The 20,581-nt window shown below is 38.5% G+C and overlaps 1 protein-coding gene across 1 annotated transcript in view; it reads right to left on the reverse strand.

Annotated features, from left to right (window-relative positions):
• Positions 1-209: 209 nt before the first annotated feature.
• Positions 210-20,581, reverse strand: part of DHX40 (DEAH-box helicase 40) — a 47,172-nt gene continuing 26,800 nt past the window's right edge. The window contains exons 13-18 of the mRNA XM_002923320.4: positions 9,679-9,793; positions 8,922-9,030; positions 7,683-7,777; positions 4,443-4,512; positions 3,927-4,155; positions 210-1,535 (exon numbers count right to left, since the gene is read on the reverse strand). Coding sequence (XP_002923366.1) covers positions 1,396-1,535; positions 3,927-4,155; positions 4,443-4,512; positions 7,683-7,777; positions 8,922-9,030; positions 9,679-9,793 — 758 coding nt within the window. The 3' untranslated portion in view covers positions 210-1,395. The remainder of the gene's footprint in view (positions 1,536-3,926; positions 4,156-4,442; positions 4,513-7,682; positions 7,778-8,921; positions 9,031-9,678; positions 9,794-20,581) is intronic.

The raw sequence follows: 20,581 nt of genomic DNA on the forward strand, positions 1-20,581 counted from the left end.
GAGGAACCATCATCACTCACCTTACTTTAAGAACAAACACACAGATTTGGGTCCTTACGTGATTTTTCAGTTAAAGGCTCAAGTTTCTAATATTGAACAGAAAACTTTTAAGACGCCAAAGGAAGTAACTGCAAAAGAGTTAGTTACCTATAAAAAATTTAGATTCTTAATTTTTACAAAAATTATCTAAAAACACACATTATACTACCTTTTGAATTTTAATGACACTAATAGCTTTATTTAACAAACATTGAGTGACTACTATGTGCAAAGCACTGTGCTAGGTGCCATGAAAGATACAAAGATGAGAAAGACACAGTCCCTGCCCACAAGGAGCGTATAATCTAGTGGGGGGAGACAGACAAATACACAAATAACTAGAATACAAGGCAGTAAACAATAGAGTGGGCGAGTGCTGAGTGTGGCCTGAGTGTGATACTAACTAGCCTCAAGGTTCCAATTTGAAACACTGGTGATGTAGTGTTGGCTGCTTTGAAAAAAATTCCATCTCAAGATCAGTGTAACAGATGTTTAAATGGTCCTACCCAAGCAGCTGGAGGCAAGAGAGTAGGCCAGGTGGAGGGGCTGTTTGAAACACTGTCACACCTACATACATGGTGTTGATACAAGTATGTAGGGACAGCTAAAAAAAAAAAAAAAACAGCATATATATATACATATATATGTATATATATATGTATATCATCTGTCCTTTGGTTAATGGCTATAGCTACTGTTTTAAACAATATATTTTTATATAAAAAGGAATTTGTATAATCCCAGAAAAATCAATTTAAGGATTAATATTAATTCAACAAAGAAACTTGCCATAGGCAATTTTCTTATTTACTAATTAAGTCTTTTCTCTAAATATCTATAAAGCTCTGTAGCAATTAAACGGTTAGACATCTAAGTATTGCTGAGTAAAAACCTCTTATATTCAGCCTTCTGAAGGAAATGGTCACATACCTGATAACCTGATATAATACTATTCTAATAGCAACAAGAAGGCCTTAAAGAGATTTAAGGAAAATAATTTTTAATGCTTCAAATGCAAATGGAATACACGCTGATTAAATACAATTCAATGTTCTTTGAAAATATCTCAATGACAGCATTTGACACCAGTTAAGGCCAGCAGAATTGAAGTGAGGAAAATATCACATGTATTGTCTTTCATTGGTCTCATATATCCTTGCCTATGACAATGGCAACTCAACCTTTTCTTTGAAAATTCCATTTACTGGTATTGATGAACTTAGATTTGTTTTTAGCTTGTATGCTAACAACAGCTGCTGACCACTTCCTCGGGGTAGTGCTGTCTGATATAAATGGCAAAGTAAAAGCACGTTTCCTGGCTGCTTTTCCTACTTCCTGAATTGGAGGATTCACTGCTTAGCCTGTTTCTTTCCGTGTGTCACTGTGATCCTGGGACCTCTGCTGCTTTCGCTCAAGGAAACGAGCACGTGCATCTGATATGGATTTATCATCATTTCTTCTTTGCATCTTCTTTAGGACTTCTTTTGAGATTCCATCTGAAAACGTTACAAATTAAATAAAAAATTAAAAAAAAAAAGAAAACGTAACAAATTAATCCAGTAAAACTTTAGTTGTGAAACTCAGTACAAGAAATGTTAAGAGAGGGGCGCCTGGGTGGCACAGCGGTTAAGCGTCTGCCTTCAGCTCAGGGCGTGATCCCCGCGTTATGGGATCGAGCCCCACATCAGGCTCCTCCGCTATGAGCCTGCTTCTTCCTCTCCCACTCCCCCTGCTGGTGTTCCCTCTCTCGCTGGCTGTCTCTATCTCTGTCGAATAAATAAATAAAATCTTAAAAAAAAAAAAAATGTTAAGAGAAGGAGATGCCCTGATTTTTCAATGTTAAGGGGGAAAAAAAGGAAATTAAATTTTGTCCTTTCAAAAGAAACAAGTGGTCTATGGTTAAAAAATAAGAAGAAAGAGAGGAAAGGAGAAGAGGAAGAAAAGGGAGAAAGAAATGTAAGCACAAAGGCCTAAATGTTAGAATAAATGACCCTACCTCAAACATGTAGTAGTTATAACACTGCAAGAAAACACTACATTTCTAAAGACTTCCAGATCTTGGGCAAAATTCCTTACCACTCTATTTCTCATGATGTTAAAAAAGGATAATACAATTTGTTTCATCAATCAGCCTCAGAAGAGGAAGAGAGAATCCCAAGCAGGCTCCAGACTCATTGTGGAGCAGATGCAGGGCTCAATCTTACAACCCTGAGATCATCACCTGAACCGAAATCAAGAGTCTGACACTTAACCAACTGAGCCACCCAGGCATCCCACTGCCTTAGATTCTTAAGTTCTTGCATTGGTATGAGAATTAACATGGTTCTTGGAACTAGACATATTCTAGCTGAGGGCATGAGTAAATGTTACTAAATGCAGAGGACATGACCCTCATTTCTTCTGGCCAGTTGTATATTGTTAGGTCTTCATGACAATATATATTGTGGGGGGAATGGTAATGCTGGTGAAAACCATCAGCAGATATCTATATTTACATTTCTCTTTTATATATCTTAAATTTTTGGTATGAGGCTGTATAGTTTATGTATTTTTTTCTTTTTTTCATTTAAAAAATTAAGGTATAAGTTATCTAGAGTAAAATATACCCTTTTTAGTGTACAGTTTTATGAATTTTCACAAGTACATTATAGTCTGTGACCAAAATCAAGAGACAGAACCCTCAACCCCCAAAATTCCCTCCTGTCCCTTTGTGGTCAACCCCTCCTCTCACCCCCAGCTCCTGACAACCACTGATTGCAACAGATCTATTTTTTAAAAGGCATTGATTGGTCTTTCCACCCCAAGTTGACCTTATAAAATCTTAGGAGCACCTGAGTGGCTCAGTGGGTTAAGTGCCCAACTCTTGATTTTGACTCGTCATGATCGCAGGGTTGAAAGATCAAGCCCTAGCTTAGCACAGAGCCTGCTTGAGATTCTCTCTCTCTCCTTCTGCCCCTCCCTCCATTCTCCCCCACACCCTCACTCTCAAAAAAAATTAAATAAATAAATAAAATCTTATTTTAAAAAAATCAGCCCCAGAAAGCTTTACTGAAAAGCTTTTTGCATATGTGAACTGAAAATTAAACTTTCTGTCCTAGTTCAGGATAACTTTTATGCCTCCCAACTAGGGACCTAACATTTTACAGAAAAAAACCCCTAGGAAAAAAAAAAAGATGTTCTGAAATAATAGTTCATAAAATTTTATAAACAAAATAAAGATAGCAAAGGACTACTGAGAAGCAGTATGCTATTATGATTAAGAGTATAGCCATTGAGGGGCGCTTGGGTGGCTCAGTTGGTTGAGCATCTGCCTTTGGCTCAGGGTCATGATCCCAGGATCCTGGGATCAAGTCCTGCATTGGGCACCCTGCTCAGTGGGGAGCCTGCTTCTCCCTCTACCTTTGCCGCTCCCCCTGCTTATGTTCTCTCTCTTGAATAAATAAATAATCTTAAAAAAAAAAAAAGAGTATAGGTCATGGAGTCAGTTTCCTTGGATTCAAAATCCAGACTCATGAATTATTAGCTATGGAATTTTCAGCAAATTATTGTAACTGCTAAGTATTTCCTCATCTATAAAATGGGCATATGTACTTACCTCGTAGGTTATCGTGAAAACTCAATGGAGTAATGCCAGTTGTTAGCACATGGTAAAAGCTCAACAGATACTGTTGTTAATGTTGTTGTTGGACAGAGGGGTTAAGGAAAACATGATTAACTGGAAGGAAAGTAGGAAGTCAAAGTAACAAGTCTGAGACTCATGACAACTCTTTGCTTTTTGAGGAGACAGAGCCAGAATCTACACTCTGTACAGTATTTCTGTAATTATATGAGAATTTGGACATTTACGCTCCTTGGACTTATATCATAAGAACAAGTGACTGACTCACCCTTTAGATGCTTTACGTTTTCCTTATTTGTCCATCTCCTTCTTGCATCTTCTCTCACTTCACGTCGGGCCACACTGCTCAAATCATGTGCATTAAATTCATGCAACTTGGGTAACAGGTCTCTCACCCATTCATAACGGATTGGACACACAATTCTTGCGTAGACTTTGGTGGTAACTAATACCTCATGAAAAATGATCCATTCGAGTTTGGTTTCTTGTTCATGAAGCTATACAAAAGAATTCATTTAAGGATGACAACTCAGTAACTTGCCTCATTCCACATTTGACCAGCCACATACTAACAGCCCAAACTCTTCTGAATTAATTCCTATATTCAATCAAACAGAGAGCATGGGCCAACCAGTACCTTTACAGCTTAATGTAATGAAGATATATGCTAAATTTAACCTCAAAGTGAAAAGTAGAAGACATTTGTGCATGACTTAGTCCTACACCTTTACAAATTTCTTTCCTTTGTTAAAACTAGGACACTTTCTAATAATAAGGCACTTACTGCTGAGGAAGGATGAATGTGAACTGGGCTTCCACGCCCATCCATTGTGCAAAACGTTCTCCCAACAGATCTAAAAAACAAAACAAAAAAAAAAATCAAAAGATAAAGAACAGTAAAACAATGAAATAAGTAGAGCACCAAGTCTAACAATAAACAATTACAATACGTTCTACCACAAAGAGTGTTATAAGCATAAGTTTAAACTTTTTCAAGTGTCACTATAACTTCTCTACCAACTCCTCTTAAATAATGATACAACTTCTCATTACATACAACCTAAACAGTCATTTCAGTTAAGTACGGACATCAGGCTAATAAGTAGTAATATTAACAATAATATCGTATTTGTGCTTTAAAGTTTCCAAAATGATTTTATAATAAAGCCTCAAAAACAACCTGTGAGTTTTGAGAGCAAGTCACTTATTAAGAAGTAAAAACTGAGATTCAAATAAATCAACTAGCCTTCTAAAGACCACAGAGTTAATGTATGCTGAAAGCAAGTCCCAAACATAGGTCTTTTGACTTAAATACAGTGTTCTTTATAGTATGATACATCTCTTTTTAAAGGGGTAATTTTCGCTATTCTAAAATCTGATAATTAGAACATTGCACCTATCATTTCTCTAATTCATGTTTTTAACATCAAATTCCTTTCTGGGGCACCTGGGTGGCTCAGTTGGTTAAGCGTCTGCCTTCAGCTCAGGTCATGATCCCAGGGTCCTAGGATTGAGCCCCGCATTGGGCTCCCTGGAGGGAGCCCCCTTTTCCCTCTCCCCCCAAATCTTCCCCCTCCCCACTCCCCTGCCCCCACTCAAGCTCGCTCTCTCTCTCAAATAAAGTCTTTTTAAAAAAATTCCTATCCTCTTCTATACTTTCCTACATAAATGTTATTCTAAAAACTTGTCAAAAATTAGCCCTAGTTCAATCATTACCACAGATGATTTCCTATAATACTTTATAAACATTCCCATAACTCAGATCAGACTGCATGATAATTGTTTATATATCATATAGTACAAATCTTTTTTACTCGAACCATTTGAGTTAGTTGCCAACCTTATGCCCCATCATCCACAAATATCTGAGTGTATATTTCCTATAATCAAGGACATTCTCCTACATGACCATAATATATAATACACCCATCAAAACCAAGAATTAACACTGATACATGACTAACATCTAATCCTCAGACCCCAATGAAGTTTTATCCAAATGTCCTAATAATATCCTTTATTACAAAAGAATCCAATTCAGGGGGTGCCTGGGTGGCTCAGTCGTTAAGTGTCTGCCTTCGGCTCAGGGAGTGACCCCGGAGTCCTGGGATCGAGCCCCACATCAGGCTCTTCTGCTGGGAGCCTGCTTCTTCCTCTCCCACTCCCCCTGCCTATGTTCCCTCTCTCACTGGCCGTCTCTATCTCTGTCAAATAAATAAACAAAATCTTAAAAAAAAAAAACAAAAAAAAAACTTCAGTCTCCAAAAAAAAAAAAAAAAAAAAAAAAAAAGGATCCAATTCAGAATCAAGTACTAATTTTACTTTTCATGTCCCCTTAGTCCCCTTCAATCTGGCATACTCCCCCTGTCTTTCTTTGACCTTCATGAGCTTGACGGCTTTTTGAATAGTAATTTGGTAGTATGTCCCTCAATTTAAGTTTGTTTCAGGATGATTAGATCTAGGTTATGCATCTTTGGCAAGAACATCACAGAAGTGAAGCTGTATTTTTCATTATACCCTATCAGGAAGAACATGATTTCGATTTGTTTCATTACTGATGGTGTTCACTTTGAAGGCTTCATTTGGGTAGCACCTGCCAGGCTTCTCCATGAAAAGTTACTTTTCCCCTTTCCCTTCGTAATTAATGACTTCAGTGGAGAGGTGCTGAACTAATTCCATTTGACATTAAACTTTTAATTTACTCATTCATTAATTTATATGACTATAGACCCATGATTTCACATTTTATTTAATGGGCTATATAATCCATTACTATCATTATTTATTTTGATGCTTAGAATGTCCTATACTGGATCAGTTAGGGCCTAGTCAAGCTAGTTCCAGTGTACTTTTTTTCTTTTGTTTTATTATTATTGTTTTGCTTTGTTTTATTTTTGTTATTTTTCAAACCCTTGTGTCGACAGCTGACTTTCAATAGATCGTAGTGAGGGAACTGCTCTCCTACGAACGAAACCCCGACCCAGAAGCAGGTCATCTACGAATGGTTCGGCACAAGGTTCCACACGAACGTGAGCTGTGTGACACGCCCCATTTCCTGGGATGATCCAGTGTCCTCCTAACATGGTCTCCAACCTCACTGATCACTTCCTGCTTGCTGGCAAAATAAGATGTTCCAGGCTCATCTTGTACTTTCCCACCTCTATTTCTCCAAATAGCTCTGAGTCCTTTATGGACCAGATGGCTGTCTCAAGTCAAGATCTGGGCACTAAGTATATTCATTGCTGTTAGGGTGTTACAGCTCCCAGTCCATCTCAGACCTAGGGTATATCTGTATATAAATATTTACACATATACAAATACATATTATAAATATACACAGTAACATCTATTTTTATTTCCATATCTATCTATCCATCCATCTAACTATATTGAAAACTGTAAGTTCACAATGATATCCTGAAATTCCAATCCAACACCACAGGGCTCATTCTCATTTTCTCCCTTTCAGTATTTCTAACACTCCCTTCACCACCATTCCTTAATATATTTAATTATGGGATCAATTCCTTTGTATACAATGAGTCTCTCATCATCACCTTTGTTACCCCTTTCCCTAAGAAGATGTCCTCTCTCACTACACTCAGACTCTAAACTCAACACTGAACACCTCCCATATGAGTGCCTTCCCCATCCTGCTCAATTGCTGACACTCCACACCAAGTTATTCTTCCTCAGAGATGCCATGCTCAGCTCAAAATGTTTGTCTTTTATACTCCACAGAGCCACCCCTCTGCAAAAAAACTCTTATCACTCAACTTAGGTGCTGATACCCCATGCTAGACATCTGTTCTACAAACTCCCTCTTACCAAACTTGAGCTCCAACATCCCACTCTGAGCCACCGCAGTTCCCTCTGCACAAGTGACAATTATGGAGTCATTGTAATTGATGTCATCATAATCACAGAGCTTAAATAAATCATCAATCTTTAATATTAAATAGTTCAACATTGTAGTCAAATACTGTAGTATTTCTTATCCATTTCTCAAGCTCATATTGCTTACCTTCGAGCTACATTTTTGAAATAGCCTGCACAAAGACATCTTCGTAGTACTTCATGTTTAGGGCCTTCAAAGGTCTCTCTTGGGAAATCATTTTGCTACAGAAATAATATATATACAGTGGTAATATCACAGAATAATATGAAATAATCTTTTATTTTGAAAACTACACATTTCTAGAGACTTCTGTTTCTAGCCAATTAAAGTAAGAGGGATCAGATTTGGGGTGCCTGGGTGGCTCAGTCGTTTAAGTGTCTGACTCATGATTTCAGCTCAGGTCATGATCTCAAGGGTTGTGGGATTGAGCCCCATGACAGGTTCTGTGCTCAGTGCAAAGTCTGCCTGTCCCACTCCTCTTGCTTCTCCCCTCGATCACTCTCTCTCTCTCTCAAATAAAAAAATAAATAATAAAATCTTAAAAAAAAGAGATCAGATTCACTCTTCTCCTTGAAACAACCAAAAATGTACAAAACATGTGAAATAATGATTTCCAAAACACTGTATATCAAGCAATAAAGACTAGTGATCTCTGAGAAATAAATAAAATATGGGAAATAAATGAAGTAAGCCCAATGACTGCCCCAGCTGCAGTCAACCTTGAGAGAGATTCTGGATGAAGGCTCAAGGAAGGAAAAACCCAAGTGGAACCTGGAGAACTCCCTGAGCTAAAGAGACAGAGCTGGGGCACCTGGGTGGCTCAGTCAGTTAAGCGTCTGCCTTTGGCTCGGGTCATGATCTCAGGGTCCTGGGATCAAGCCCTGCATCGGGCTCCCTGCTCAGCTTCTGTTCTGTTTCTCCCTCTCCCTCTGCCACTCCCCCTGCTTGCGCTCTCTCTTTATCAAATAAATAAATAAAATCTTTAAAAAAAATTTAAAGAATTAAAAAAACATAAAGAGAAAGAGCTGACAGTCCAGGAAAACTAAGATGGCTAGAGTTCACAGGCCAAGAGTTCAGGAGAGAAGAGAACTAAGAGACAGAACTCCAGAGATTTGCAGAAGGGCCTCCACAAGTGTTTAGCTGAGGACTGGTTAGCATATAAATGTGAGGAAACTACCCAAGACCAGGAAAAGAACCTCCCCAAAGGATAAAAGGTACAGTGCTTGGTACTCACACACAGTTAGAAATGGGGCCTATTCCTACAAGCCAGAGATCAGAACATCTCATAATTTCCATAGTTTGGGGGACAGTGCTCAGAGAATCTTGCCAAAATGCTACTCAAGATAAGATCATTATAGTAATTACCTGTTTAAGCTTCCTGATTAGTTCTCGAAGTTGAGCTTCAACACGAAATGCAGAAAATAAGCATCTCCAATGAATCCAATGTTTTTGGCACCACGAAGCTGGAGCTCCACTGTAAAACAAAAATATTGGTATCTTGAAAATAACTTCTATAAGTGAAAGACAGTCTAACAGGGGCGCCTGGCTGGCTCACTCAGTAGAGAGTATGACTCTTGATCTCGGGGTTATGAGATCAAGCCCCACGTTAGGCACAGAGTTTACTTAAAAAAAAAAAAAAGAAAAGAAAAAGACAGTCTAACATTCTCATTTCTACTACAAAACTAGAAACAAATAAGCAACACACAGTCAGTTCTTCTATGAGACCTGTCCAATTACTGAGAAAGCACTTAAAGGAATTTGAAAAAACTAATGTAGGTGCCTCTGAGTGAATTAAAAAATAATTTATAAATGAATTTCTTCTTATACATATACATAACAAATATATCCAATCATTTTCTCATCTAAGCTACTTCTACAGAACCAAAATTCTATAAGGTCATCTTTAGGAAAGGTTTAGGGAGAGAAAAAAGAAGAGAATACTATATAATAAATGCCTACTTAGTAACAGTCCCCTGGCATAGATAAATCTCAAATGTTCACAAAATACCTTGAGGTCAGTGGTACCCCCACTGAATCTTGCTGTCTAAAGTCACATAGTAAATACATATTGGAGCTATATTCAAACTGACAACTTTCTAGTACATGGAACTATTCCACATACCTTGATTTGCACTGTTCAAAGATGACAGCTAAAGTTGCAAAGTCATTAAATCCTCCAGCTTTAGCTGCCAATTCTCGATGTCTTTGTTCTGCTTCCTTCTGGTACTCTGGATCAACTAAAATGACAATCAGGGGCAATTTTGTTATAGTTTTACATCAAATGCCTACATTCAGTCTGTTTACTCAAGGTCATTAGAATCTGCCTCATCATCTGCAGTGGAATAAGGTAGAACTATATTAACTCTTTCTGGGTGGGGGGAGCTCTAATTTGCTCCTACAACTCCTTTTCTTCTTTTAACCACACTTTGGAGATTTAATCAGAATAGTAACAATAATTCTCCCAATACATCTGCTTTTAAAACAGTATTTAGAATTTATTTTTAAGTTTGTTTTGATCATAAGAGTAACCCATGATTGGGCGCCTGGGTGGCACAGCGGTTAAGCGTCTGCCTTCAGCTCAGGGCGTGATCCCGGCGTTATGGGATCGAGCCCCACATCAGGCTCCTCTGCCATGAGCCTGTTTCTTCCTCTCCCACTCCCCCTGTTTGTGTTCCCTCTCTCGCTGGCTGTCTCTCTCTCTGTCGAATAAATAAATAAAAATCTTTAAAAAAAAAAAAAAAGAGTAACCCATGTTCACATTTTAAAAAATTAGGTAAAAGTTCAACATTCCCCACTTTGTCACATTACCCACGAACCAATCCTCAAGGCTAACCATTGTTAATTATTGAATGTGTGTCCTTCAAGATATATTCTTTTTTGTTGCTTTTGTTTTTTTAATTTTTAAAAATTTTTTTATTATGAACATATAATGTATTATTTGTTTCAGGGGTACAGGTCTATGATTCATCAGTCTTACACAATACACAACGCTCACCACAATACATACCCTCCCCAATGTCCATCACCCAGCCAGCCCATCCCCCCACCCCCCTCCCCTCCAGCAACTCTCAGTTTGTTTCCTGAAATTAAGAGTCTCTTATGGTTTGTCTCCCTCTCTGGTTTTGTCTTAATTTTTTCCTCTCTTCCCCTCTGATCCTCTGCCTTGTTTCTTAAATTCCACATGTCAGTGAGATCATATGATAATTGTCTTTCTCTGATTGACTTATTTTGCTTAGCATAATACCCTCTAGTTCTATCCACATCGTTGCAAAGGGCAAGATTTCTTTTTTGATGGCTGCATAATATTCCATTATATATATATATACACCACATCTTCTTTATCCATTCATCTGCCTATGGACATCTGGGCTCCTTCCATAGTTTGGCTATTGTGGACATTACTGCTATAAACAATAGGGTGCAGGTGCCCCTTCGGATTACTACATTTGTATCTTTGGGGTAAATACCCAGTAGTGCAATACTGTTTTCCAGAGTGGCTGCACCAGCTTGCATTCCCACCAACAGTATAGGAGGGTTCCCCTTTCTCCACACCCTCACCAACATCTGTCGCTTTCTGACTTTGTTAATTTCAGCCATTCTGACTGGTGTGAGGTGGTATCTCACTGGGGTTTGGATTTGTATCTCCCCCATGCCTTCAAGATATTTTCTATGTATATACCAGTGTATGTATATGATGGTTTATTTTTACACAAATGGGTTATATGTTTTGAAACTTCTCTTGTTTAATAATGGCTTCATGTCAGTACACGTAAAATTATTCATTCTCAAAATAGCTACATTATATCCCCAGAGGTACTAGGAACATAACACAATTTAACCAGTCCCTATTTATCCAATTCCTAATTAAGGACAATTAGACAGGACTACCTTGTGAGCAGAACTGAACTACTACAAGCTTTTCCTTTCCTTTTTTTTAAACTTCATATTGAAGTAAAACATGCATGCAGAAAACTACCAGGTCATAACTGTACAGCTCAATGTTAACAAACACAACATACCAATATACCCAACACCCCAATCAACAAAAAAGTATTACTAGCATCCAGAAGCCCTCTTTTTGCTCTCCTTCCAATAACTGTCTATTCCCCTCCACAAGGGTAACCATATCCTGACTTTTTTTTTTTTTTAAGATTTTTTATTTATTTATTCGACAGAGAGAGACAGCCAGAGACAGAGGGAACACAAGCAGGGAGAGTGGGAGAGGAAGAAGCAGGCTCACAGCGGAGGAGCCTGATGTGGGGCTCGATCCCACAACGCCAGGATCACGCCCTGAGCCGAAGGCAGACGCTTAACTGCCGTGCCACCCAGGTGCCCCGATATCCTGACTTCTAACACTGCAGAAGGTTTTGCCTGTTTCTAAATTTTGTATAAATGTACTTCATGTGTCTGATTTCTTTTGCTCAACATTATGTTTTTGAGATTTATCTATTACTGACTTTGACCCAATCCCACTTAGGATTGATATGTTCTCTGATTGCCCAAGTTCCCCACATAGTAGTACTTTACCCGAGCTAAATTTCTTTCGGAGTCCCACATTTTTTCAAAATTACCTAGGGCTCCTTCATTCATTCTACCACATCATACCACAATTCCCATTCCTTCAGTATACCCAGCACAACTAGATTTAGCATAGGCACTATGATGCCTGATACTAGAGAGCAGCACTTATATAGACTACGATATGAACCTGCAAAGCAGCAGTCCCTTGTATTAGGAGGAAAGCAATCTGATTAAAGAAAACGCTCATGAAGATAAAATGTCTTTCATCCCAGGCTTTAAGTAGTTTCCACCTTTGTTACCTAGGTAACAATTGAAGGAAGCAGTGAGAGACAAAAGGAGAGAGAATATGATTAATTACAGGCCACACAAACAGCCCCACCAAGGTGAACATACAATTCTCATTTTCTGAACCACTCAGGGAAACTGATTTTTAAGCCAAAACATTTAATTTCAAGCACTGAATAACCATGGCCCAAAAGTTATTATGCCAAAAGTCAAACTGCACTAGACTTGAGCATTACCCTGTCCTGGCTCCCAACACTAGGGACAAGCCTATCTATCAGGCAGGGGCTCCTGGATTCCTGAATTGTGTTTTCTGGTATAGAAATGTAAAGCACCACAGCTGCTTTGGACCCCTGGGCTATAAAGCCTCAGAGAAGCTTCCTACCTTGGCTCAGTTCTTCCTTTCGCTGCCTCTAGCCGGACCATTTGATTTGGCTATAATACCTACTAGCATAATTTACACAGGTGGCTTACCATTTCTTATTAAAATGGCAGTATAATTGCAACAACTTTTAGCGTAGATTACAATTTTAAGCTCAGCTCATATTTTCTGAAGATTAACCCCGCATGGTTAGTGTTGGTTCCCTGTTGTTTAGAGTGGCTACCTGCTCACATTTTTTTAAATGTAGAGAGCATATTGCTTCCCTGGCTGTCCATCCCACATTGCTACCTTCTCTCTGTCTCTCTTCCTCCACCATCCTCGAAGTCAAGAGAACAGATAACATTTTTTTTTCCTTTTCCCTCACTCTCCCCCCCACCAAAATCTAATTAATTAAAATTAAAACAGGCAGAAGTCCCATAATAAATTCAGGATATGTATGGGAAAATCAAAACCTGTATCACACACAGTTCCCACAATCTCAGCAAGTTTATTCTAAACAACAGTCTGACTATCCATCTTAATTACTGTTCAGTAGACTTGTCAGTTTCTTTAATTTATTATCTTTTCTCAGATGAAATTCTATTATCAGTTTTATGTCTGGCAAATAGGTTCTACTGAAGCAAGAACTGTAAGTAACAAGGTGAAACAGCAAAACAAGGTTGTATCAGCTGAACTTCTCCATTTGGGAAGATAATTCAATAGTTTTCTATATAGCAATCAAACAGAAAACAAAATTATTTCACAGAGGATTTCAATCATAATAACAGTCCTCAGAGCTGAAACAGAGGAATAAAGCCACAAGTGTCACATACACATAAGTGCCCTTTATTTCTAAAAATGTCACAGTTACCATAATTAAAGACTTTAGAAGCAACCCAGTGTTGTTATTTTAAATTTGTTCCATTTTAAGGCAATGCTTTTTACCACCTAAAAAATATTTAACAGCTCTCACTCTATTGTCAGACTTCTGAAACAATATCTATACTAGCAGACGTGTATACAGTTTACTACTGCAAAAGACAGATCACTGAAAATGTTGACAGTATGATCATCTTGATGTTTATAATCTTAATTTAATGTTAGATGTGAGAATACTACCTAGTTTTACCAGTAAGTATATGATAAAATAAATTAGGTGATCTACAAAGATCCAAGCCAGAAAGGACTGCTTAACCTATAAAGACTATGATTGCTTATAGAAATAGCTGGAAAGCCAATAAATATTTTGGGTGTAACAAGATCTTAGCAAGTCACATGCTCAAAAGCTAAAGCTACATTTTATAGCAGCTAAAGTTCTTCATGATCCAGGTTTAAAAGTTAATTTTATATTTATATATAGGCCATAGTATCTGAGTTACGGACAAAAAACTGGTAGCAATTGTTGCCTCTAGGAATCAGACCTAAGGACGCGTTTAGGAGAGGAAGACTTGGGGCGCCTGGGTGGCGCAGTCGTTAAGCGTCTGCCTTCAGCTCAGGGCGTGATCCTGGCGTTCTGGGATGGAGCCCCACATCAGGCTTCTCCACTAGGACCCTGCTTCTTCCTCTCCCACTCCCCCTGCTTGTGTTCCCTCTCTCGTTGGCTGTCACTCTCTCTGTCAAATAAATAAATAAAATCTTTAAAAAAAAAAAAAAGGAGAGGAAGACTTACTTTTCACTTAACTCTTTGTGTAGTGTTTGACTTTTTAACCATGTACATATATTGGAAATGATGATTTGAGGAGTTAGGTGAAACCTCTCTCCCAGACAGACATCTGTTAAAAGCCAGTCAAAATTACCAAACATTCAAAGTCTTTGGAGACTGAGTGAGTCTATGGACTTCAGTAAGAACAGAAGGAAGGATCACATTTGGGTAGGAACTGCACTCAACCCCCCATAGTTTTGTGTGTGGAAGAACTATTCCAGAGGGCTTAGCAGCCTGAAAGCGGCAGCCTTTCCCTCACCTCCACCTCCTACTCTGTAAGGAGGATCAAGGCCGAACAGCTAATGAATGGGGGAACAGCCAATGACCGTGAATTACAGCTTTCCATTCCCTCACAGCTCTGTATTGCAGAAGAACTGTTCTAGTGAGTTCAGCAGCTGAATGGTAGCTCCCACTACTCCCAGTTTCCTAGAGCTATACCAGGTTTTTGTTTTTGTTTTTGGCAGACGGTGAATATCCACAGATGCCATCTCACCAAACTTTATGCTGAGGAAGATGTATACTGGGCAGTGGTGGTAACCAAAGCACCAGTCCCCACCACCTCCCACTTCAAGCTTCTGCTCCATAGGGAGGATCTTGGTGGGGCAGCCAGTGAAGAGCCCATTTCCAACCTCCCAGCTCCTGCTCCACAGCACAGAGGTTCTTCCCAGGAGAGGATAGAGACAACCACTATTAAAAACCAGCAATACTTTGCCCCTGCCGAGGTGCCCAACTTAATTTGGATCAGACTATAGAGTAATTTATGCCCCAAGGGCACTGTCAAAAACAACCGCAATCAGCTAGCAATCAGTGGAGACTAACAGCTTAATCTGTTACCATTAGAGGCAGACCACCAAGAAATAAAGGCTGGCCAAAACCTTAACAGAAAGATCAGAGAAACCAGTTAAACCCATAGTTGTCCTGACGTTCTGAAAGACTATGCAGATTGCCAAGGTTGCACCTTCTGAGGAGGTACAAAAGGAAAGGGAACATCTGAGCCCCTGGTCTATGGCTGAACACAAGACAAACTCAAACTGAACTGTGAAAACAGTCTCCAAACCACACAACACAGATTCAACAGTAAAGGGTGAAAACATCACGAGCTTAAAGATATTAAGTACAACCTGCAACCAACCAGTAGCTGACTGCTGGAACTGGTACGAAAACTTCACGAAGTGGGGCTCAATAGATTTGGGCTGGAAGAAGAAAGGATCAGCAAAATATAGATCAAGAGAGATTATGCAATCCAAAGAACAGAGAAAAAAAAAGAACAATGAAAAATGAGCAGTCTCAGAGAAATGTGGGACACCATTAAGCACACAAACACTTGTATAATGGGACTGCCAGAAGGAAAGAAGAGGAAGAGGTAGAAAAAATTTTAAGGAAATAATGGCTGAAAAATTCCAAAATTTAATGAAAAACATTAATCTACAAATCGAGGAAGCTTAATGAACTCCAAGTAGGATAAAAGCAAAATGACCCACAGACTCATGATATAGCCAAAATACTGAAAGCAGCAAAAGGAAAACGATTTATTATGCATAAGAGAATGCCAATAAAATTAACAAATGACTTCTCATTAGACGTGATGGATGCTGGAGGACTGCGGGATGATATATTTATTCACAGTGTTGAAAGAATTGTCATTTAAGAATCCTATATCCAGTAAAATGATCTTTCAAAATGAAGGCAAAATAAAGACATTCCCAGATAACAAAACTTGAAAGAATTCATTGCTGGCATACCTGACTTACAGGAAATAATAAAGGAAGTTATTCAGGCTGAAAGGAAGTGACACCAGACAGTAATCTGAATGGCACTGAAAGAGAGCACTGGTAAAAGTAAATATGTAGGTAAATAAAAAAGAGAGGACAATTATTTCTCCTATTATGTCCCCTTATGTGATTTTAAAAGAAATTGCATGAAACATTATCTATAAGATTGTGTTGTTGGGCCTATCAACATAGAAATGTAACATATTTGACAATAACACCTCATGTATTACCTATTTTTATTTATTTTTAAAGATTTTATTTATTTGAAAGAGAAAGCGCACGGGCACACGGGCAGGGGGACGCACAGAGGGAGAGGGAGAAATAGACTCCCCACCAAGCAGGGGACTGGGACCCCAGGTTCATGCCCTGAGCTGAAGGCAGTCGCTTAACTGACTGAGCCACCCAGGCGTCTATGTACTACCTATTTTTTAAAAAAGAGGCCTACGTCAGTATCCAAGGGGAAAAAAACTCAATCCTGTGTCTGACGTAACAATAGAAAGGGCCATTGCTGCATTATAGTTGCATTTTTATTCTGTGGAATTTAGAAGTGCTGAATCTCTGAGCTACCTTAGTGCTTTGGGGATAATTCATGTTTCATATCCATTAACATGATTGACATCAAGTGTTCACAAAGGCAAGACTTAATCAAAAATATCTCACCAGGGGCGCCCAGGTGGCTCAGTAGGTTAAGCGTCTGCCTTCAGCTCAGGTCATGATTTCAGGGTCCTGGGATAGAGCCCTACATTAGGCTCTCTGCTCAGCAGGGAATCTGCTTCTCCCTCTCACTCTCCCTCTCTCTCAAATAAATAAAATCTTAAAAAAAAAACCTCACCAAATCAAAGCACAGAATATAAGACATATTCCTATTGGCTAAATTATCTGAATATTCTAAAGAGTTAGAAATATGTCCACAGATATCTAAGGCCAAGTATTAGGTTAACAAAGGGAAGACTCCCTTTTCCTTGAGTGCCTACAAATATAGGTCACTTTCAAATAACACTTTCCTAAAGTGTAGGTCCCAAATAAAGGCCTTCAAGATACCAAAAACCAACTCAAGGACTTGATTAAAAAAAAAAAAAAAAAAAGAACACATAATTAAAACCTAAGACCTGGGCGCCTCAGTGGCTCAGTTGGTTAAGCATCTGCGTTTGGCTCAGGTCATGATCCTGGGGTCCTGGGATCAAGCCCTGCATCACACTCCCTGCTCAGAGGCGAGTTTGCTTCTCCCTCTCCCTCTGCTCCTCCCCACTGCTTGTGCTCTCTAATAAAATCTTAAAAATAAACAAACAAATAAAAACCCCTAAGACCGGAACAAGCTAAAAAGTTGAGTCAACAATCCATCCACAGACAGAAGATTCTAAATAAAAATTTTAAAATCAGGGGCATGTGGGTGGCTTGGTTGGTTGAACAACCGACTCAGTTTCAGCTCAGGTCATGATCTCAGGGTCATGGGATTGATTCTCACAATGGCCTCAGCCTTCATGCTCAGCACAGTGTCTGCTTGAGATTCTCTCTTCCTTTCCCTCTGCCCCTCCCCTCTGCTAGCGCAGGCAGGCATGCATGCACGTGCACTATCTCTCCCTAAAATAAATAAATAAAATCTTTAAAAGAAAAAAGAAATTTTAAACCAATACCTGACCTTCTACTTCCAGTACTGGAATGTACTTAATTTTTCATTTCTTCTCAACTTCTTTCAAAGACATATGAAGGTTTAAAGGAAATATTATAATACTGTATTTGAAGTTTACTACATATGTAAATGTAATTTATATGACAACAATAGCACACATGATGGAGGAGTGAATGGAAATAAATTGTTGCAAGGTTTCCTGTATTTTACAAGCGGCAATAAAATATTCATTGAGTAAACTGTGATTAAAGATGTATATTATCATCTACAGCAAGGACATGTTAAGCAAAAGCAACAAAAATAAAGGGTTCAACACAATCCCTATCAAAATTCTAGCAGGCTTTTTCTTGAAAAAACTAATAAGCAGATTCTAAAATTTGTATAGAAATGCAAGGAATATGGAATAACCACCAGGGTATCAAAAAAGGAACACAGTGTTGAAAGACTTATCTGATTTCAAAATTTATCATAAAGCTATGTAATCAACACAAAGTGGCACTGACATAAGGATAAACAAACAGATCAATGGAATAAAATAAAAACCAGAAAGAGTCACACATATATAGTCCATAGATTTTCTAAAAACGTGCCATGCTATTCAGTGGGGAAAGAAATCTCTTCCATAAATGTGCTGGAATAACTGGATATTCACAGAGAAAAAAAACTAACCTAGACCTCTACCTCATGCCATATACAAAACTTAATTTCAAGTGGATCACTGTACTAACTTTATTAAAAGCTCGATACTATAAAGCTTTTAGGTAAATATCAATAGAAATATAAGAGAGAAGTATATTTTCATGATCTTGGGACAGGAAAAGATCTTTTAGCATTCAGATAGTAACCACAAAAATAGTAGGTGATGTATTAAACTTATCAAAATTCAAAAACTCCCCTCATCAAAAGCCATTGTTCAGAAAGTAAACAGAAAAGCCCAGAGTGGGAACAACTACATGCAACTCATATCTACCAAATAACTTGTATCCAGAATAAATTAAAAACTCTGAGATTCCACAATGTTTTAATAAATTTAAAACCTGAGTAAAAGATTTTAACAGACAATTCACAAAGGAAGACAGATAAATGGCCAATAATCACAGGAATGCACAAAAATATTAGCCGGCAGAAAAATGCAAATTTTACCATAAGGAGGGATCACCAATACATAATAGAATGTATAAAATAACAAGAAGGCAATGCCAAATGTTGAGGAAGACATGTGGTGCAAACATTGCTGATGGAATTTTAAAATGGTATAGCCATTTTGGGAAAAGGGCTGGCAATTTCTTTTTTTTTTAAAGATTTATTTATTTGATAGAGAGCAAGAGAGAATGTGAGCAGGGGGAGGGGCAGAGGGAGAGACATAATCCCGATCCCAAGCAGACTCCCCATTGAGTGTGGAGCCTGACAGAGGGCTGCATGGGTGGGTGGGGGGAGGGGGCTTGATCCCAGGACAAGCCGAAATGGGATGCTCAACCTACTGAGCCGCCCAGTCACCCAAAGGCTGGCAATTTCTTAAACACATGCCTACTCAATAATGCAGCAATTTGTTTCCTAGTTACCTAAGAGAAAGGAAAATATACATCTACAAAAGACCTACACAGGAATGTTCAAAACAGCTATATATGTATTTTTTTAAGATTTACTTATTTGAGAGAGAGAGTGTGTACACGCAAGAGGGTGGGGTGGGAGGAGAAGAGGGGCAGAGAGAGCCCAGTCCAGACTCAATCTCAGAACCCTGAGATCACAACCTGAGCTGAAACCAAGAGTCCAACGCTTAATGGATGGTGCCACCCAGGCGCCCCTTAACAGCTGTACTTATAAATAGCACCAAACAAAAAACAATTCAAATGTCTATCAATAGGATAATGGGGAAAAAAATCTAATTGTAGTATGTTCATACAGTGCAATTACTACTCAATAAAAAGAACAAAGCACTGATAAATACAACATGGATGAATCTCAACACATTCTGGTTGACCAAAAGAAGCCAAACACAAAAATGTACATGTAAGTCTATTTACATGAAGTTTCAGAAAAGCCAAGCTTAAAAAGAAAATAACAGAGAAATGGCTGACTGGGGGGGAGGTGGGATAGCTAGATTCTGACTGCGAAGGGGCACTGAGGAAATTTTCCAGAGTGATAAAACTGTTCCATATCTTGACAGGGGTATGGGTTATATGGGTATGTGCACTTTGCAAAATTAATTGAATTACACACCTAAGATTTATATATTTCACTACATGTAAATTTTACCACAAAAATAAAAGCTGTAGGGGCACCTTGGGTGGCTCAGTTGGTTGAGCAATCTGCCTTCGGCTCAGGTCTTGATCTCGGGGTCCTGGGATCGAACCCCACATCAGGCTCCCTGCTCAGTGGGGGAGTCTGCTTCTCCTTCTCCCTCTGCCTCCCCTCCAAACTGGGGCTCTCACTCACTCTGTCTCTCTCTCTCTCTCAAATAAATAAATAAAATCTTTAAAAAATAATAATAAATAAATAAAAACTGTCAGCAGACAGTGGTGTATCGTAGAAATTCTAAAACTACTTTTGTATATTCTAGGGACAATGGACAATTTGAATATGGACTCTGGACTAGATAATAGTATTGTGTCAATATTAAATTCCCTAATTTTGATAAATGTACTATGGTTAAATAAGAGACTGCCCTTATTCTTAGTAAATATACATTATCAACACTTTGTGGCAAGGGAGCGTAACATTCCTAAATGACTCTATAAAAGACATAAAATGCATACA

The sequence above is a fragment of the Ailuropoda melanoleuca genome, chromosome 13 (genome assembly GCF_002007445.2).
Source record: "Ailuropoda melanoleuca isolate Jingjing chromosome 13, ASM200744v2, whole genome shotgun sequence".
In the NCBI taxonomy this organism is placed as follows: Eukaryota; Metazoa; Chordata; class Mammalia; order Carnivora; family Ursidae; genus Ailuropoda; species Ailuropoda melanoleuca.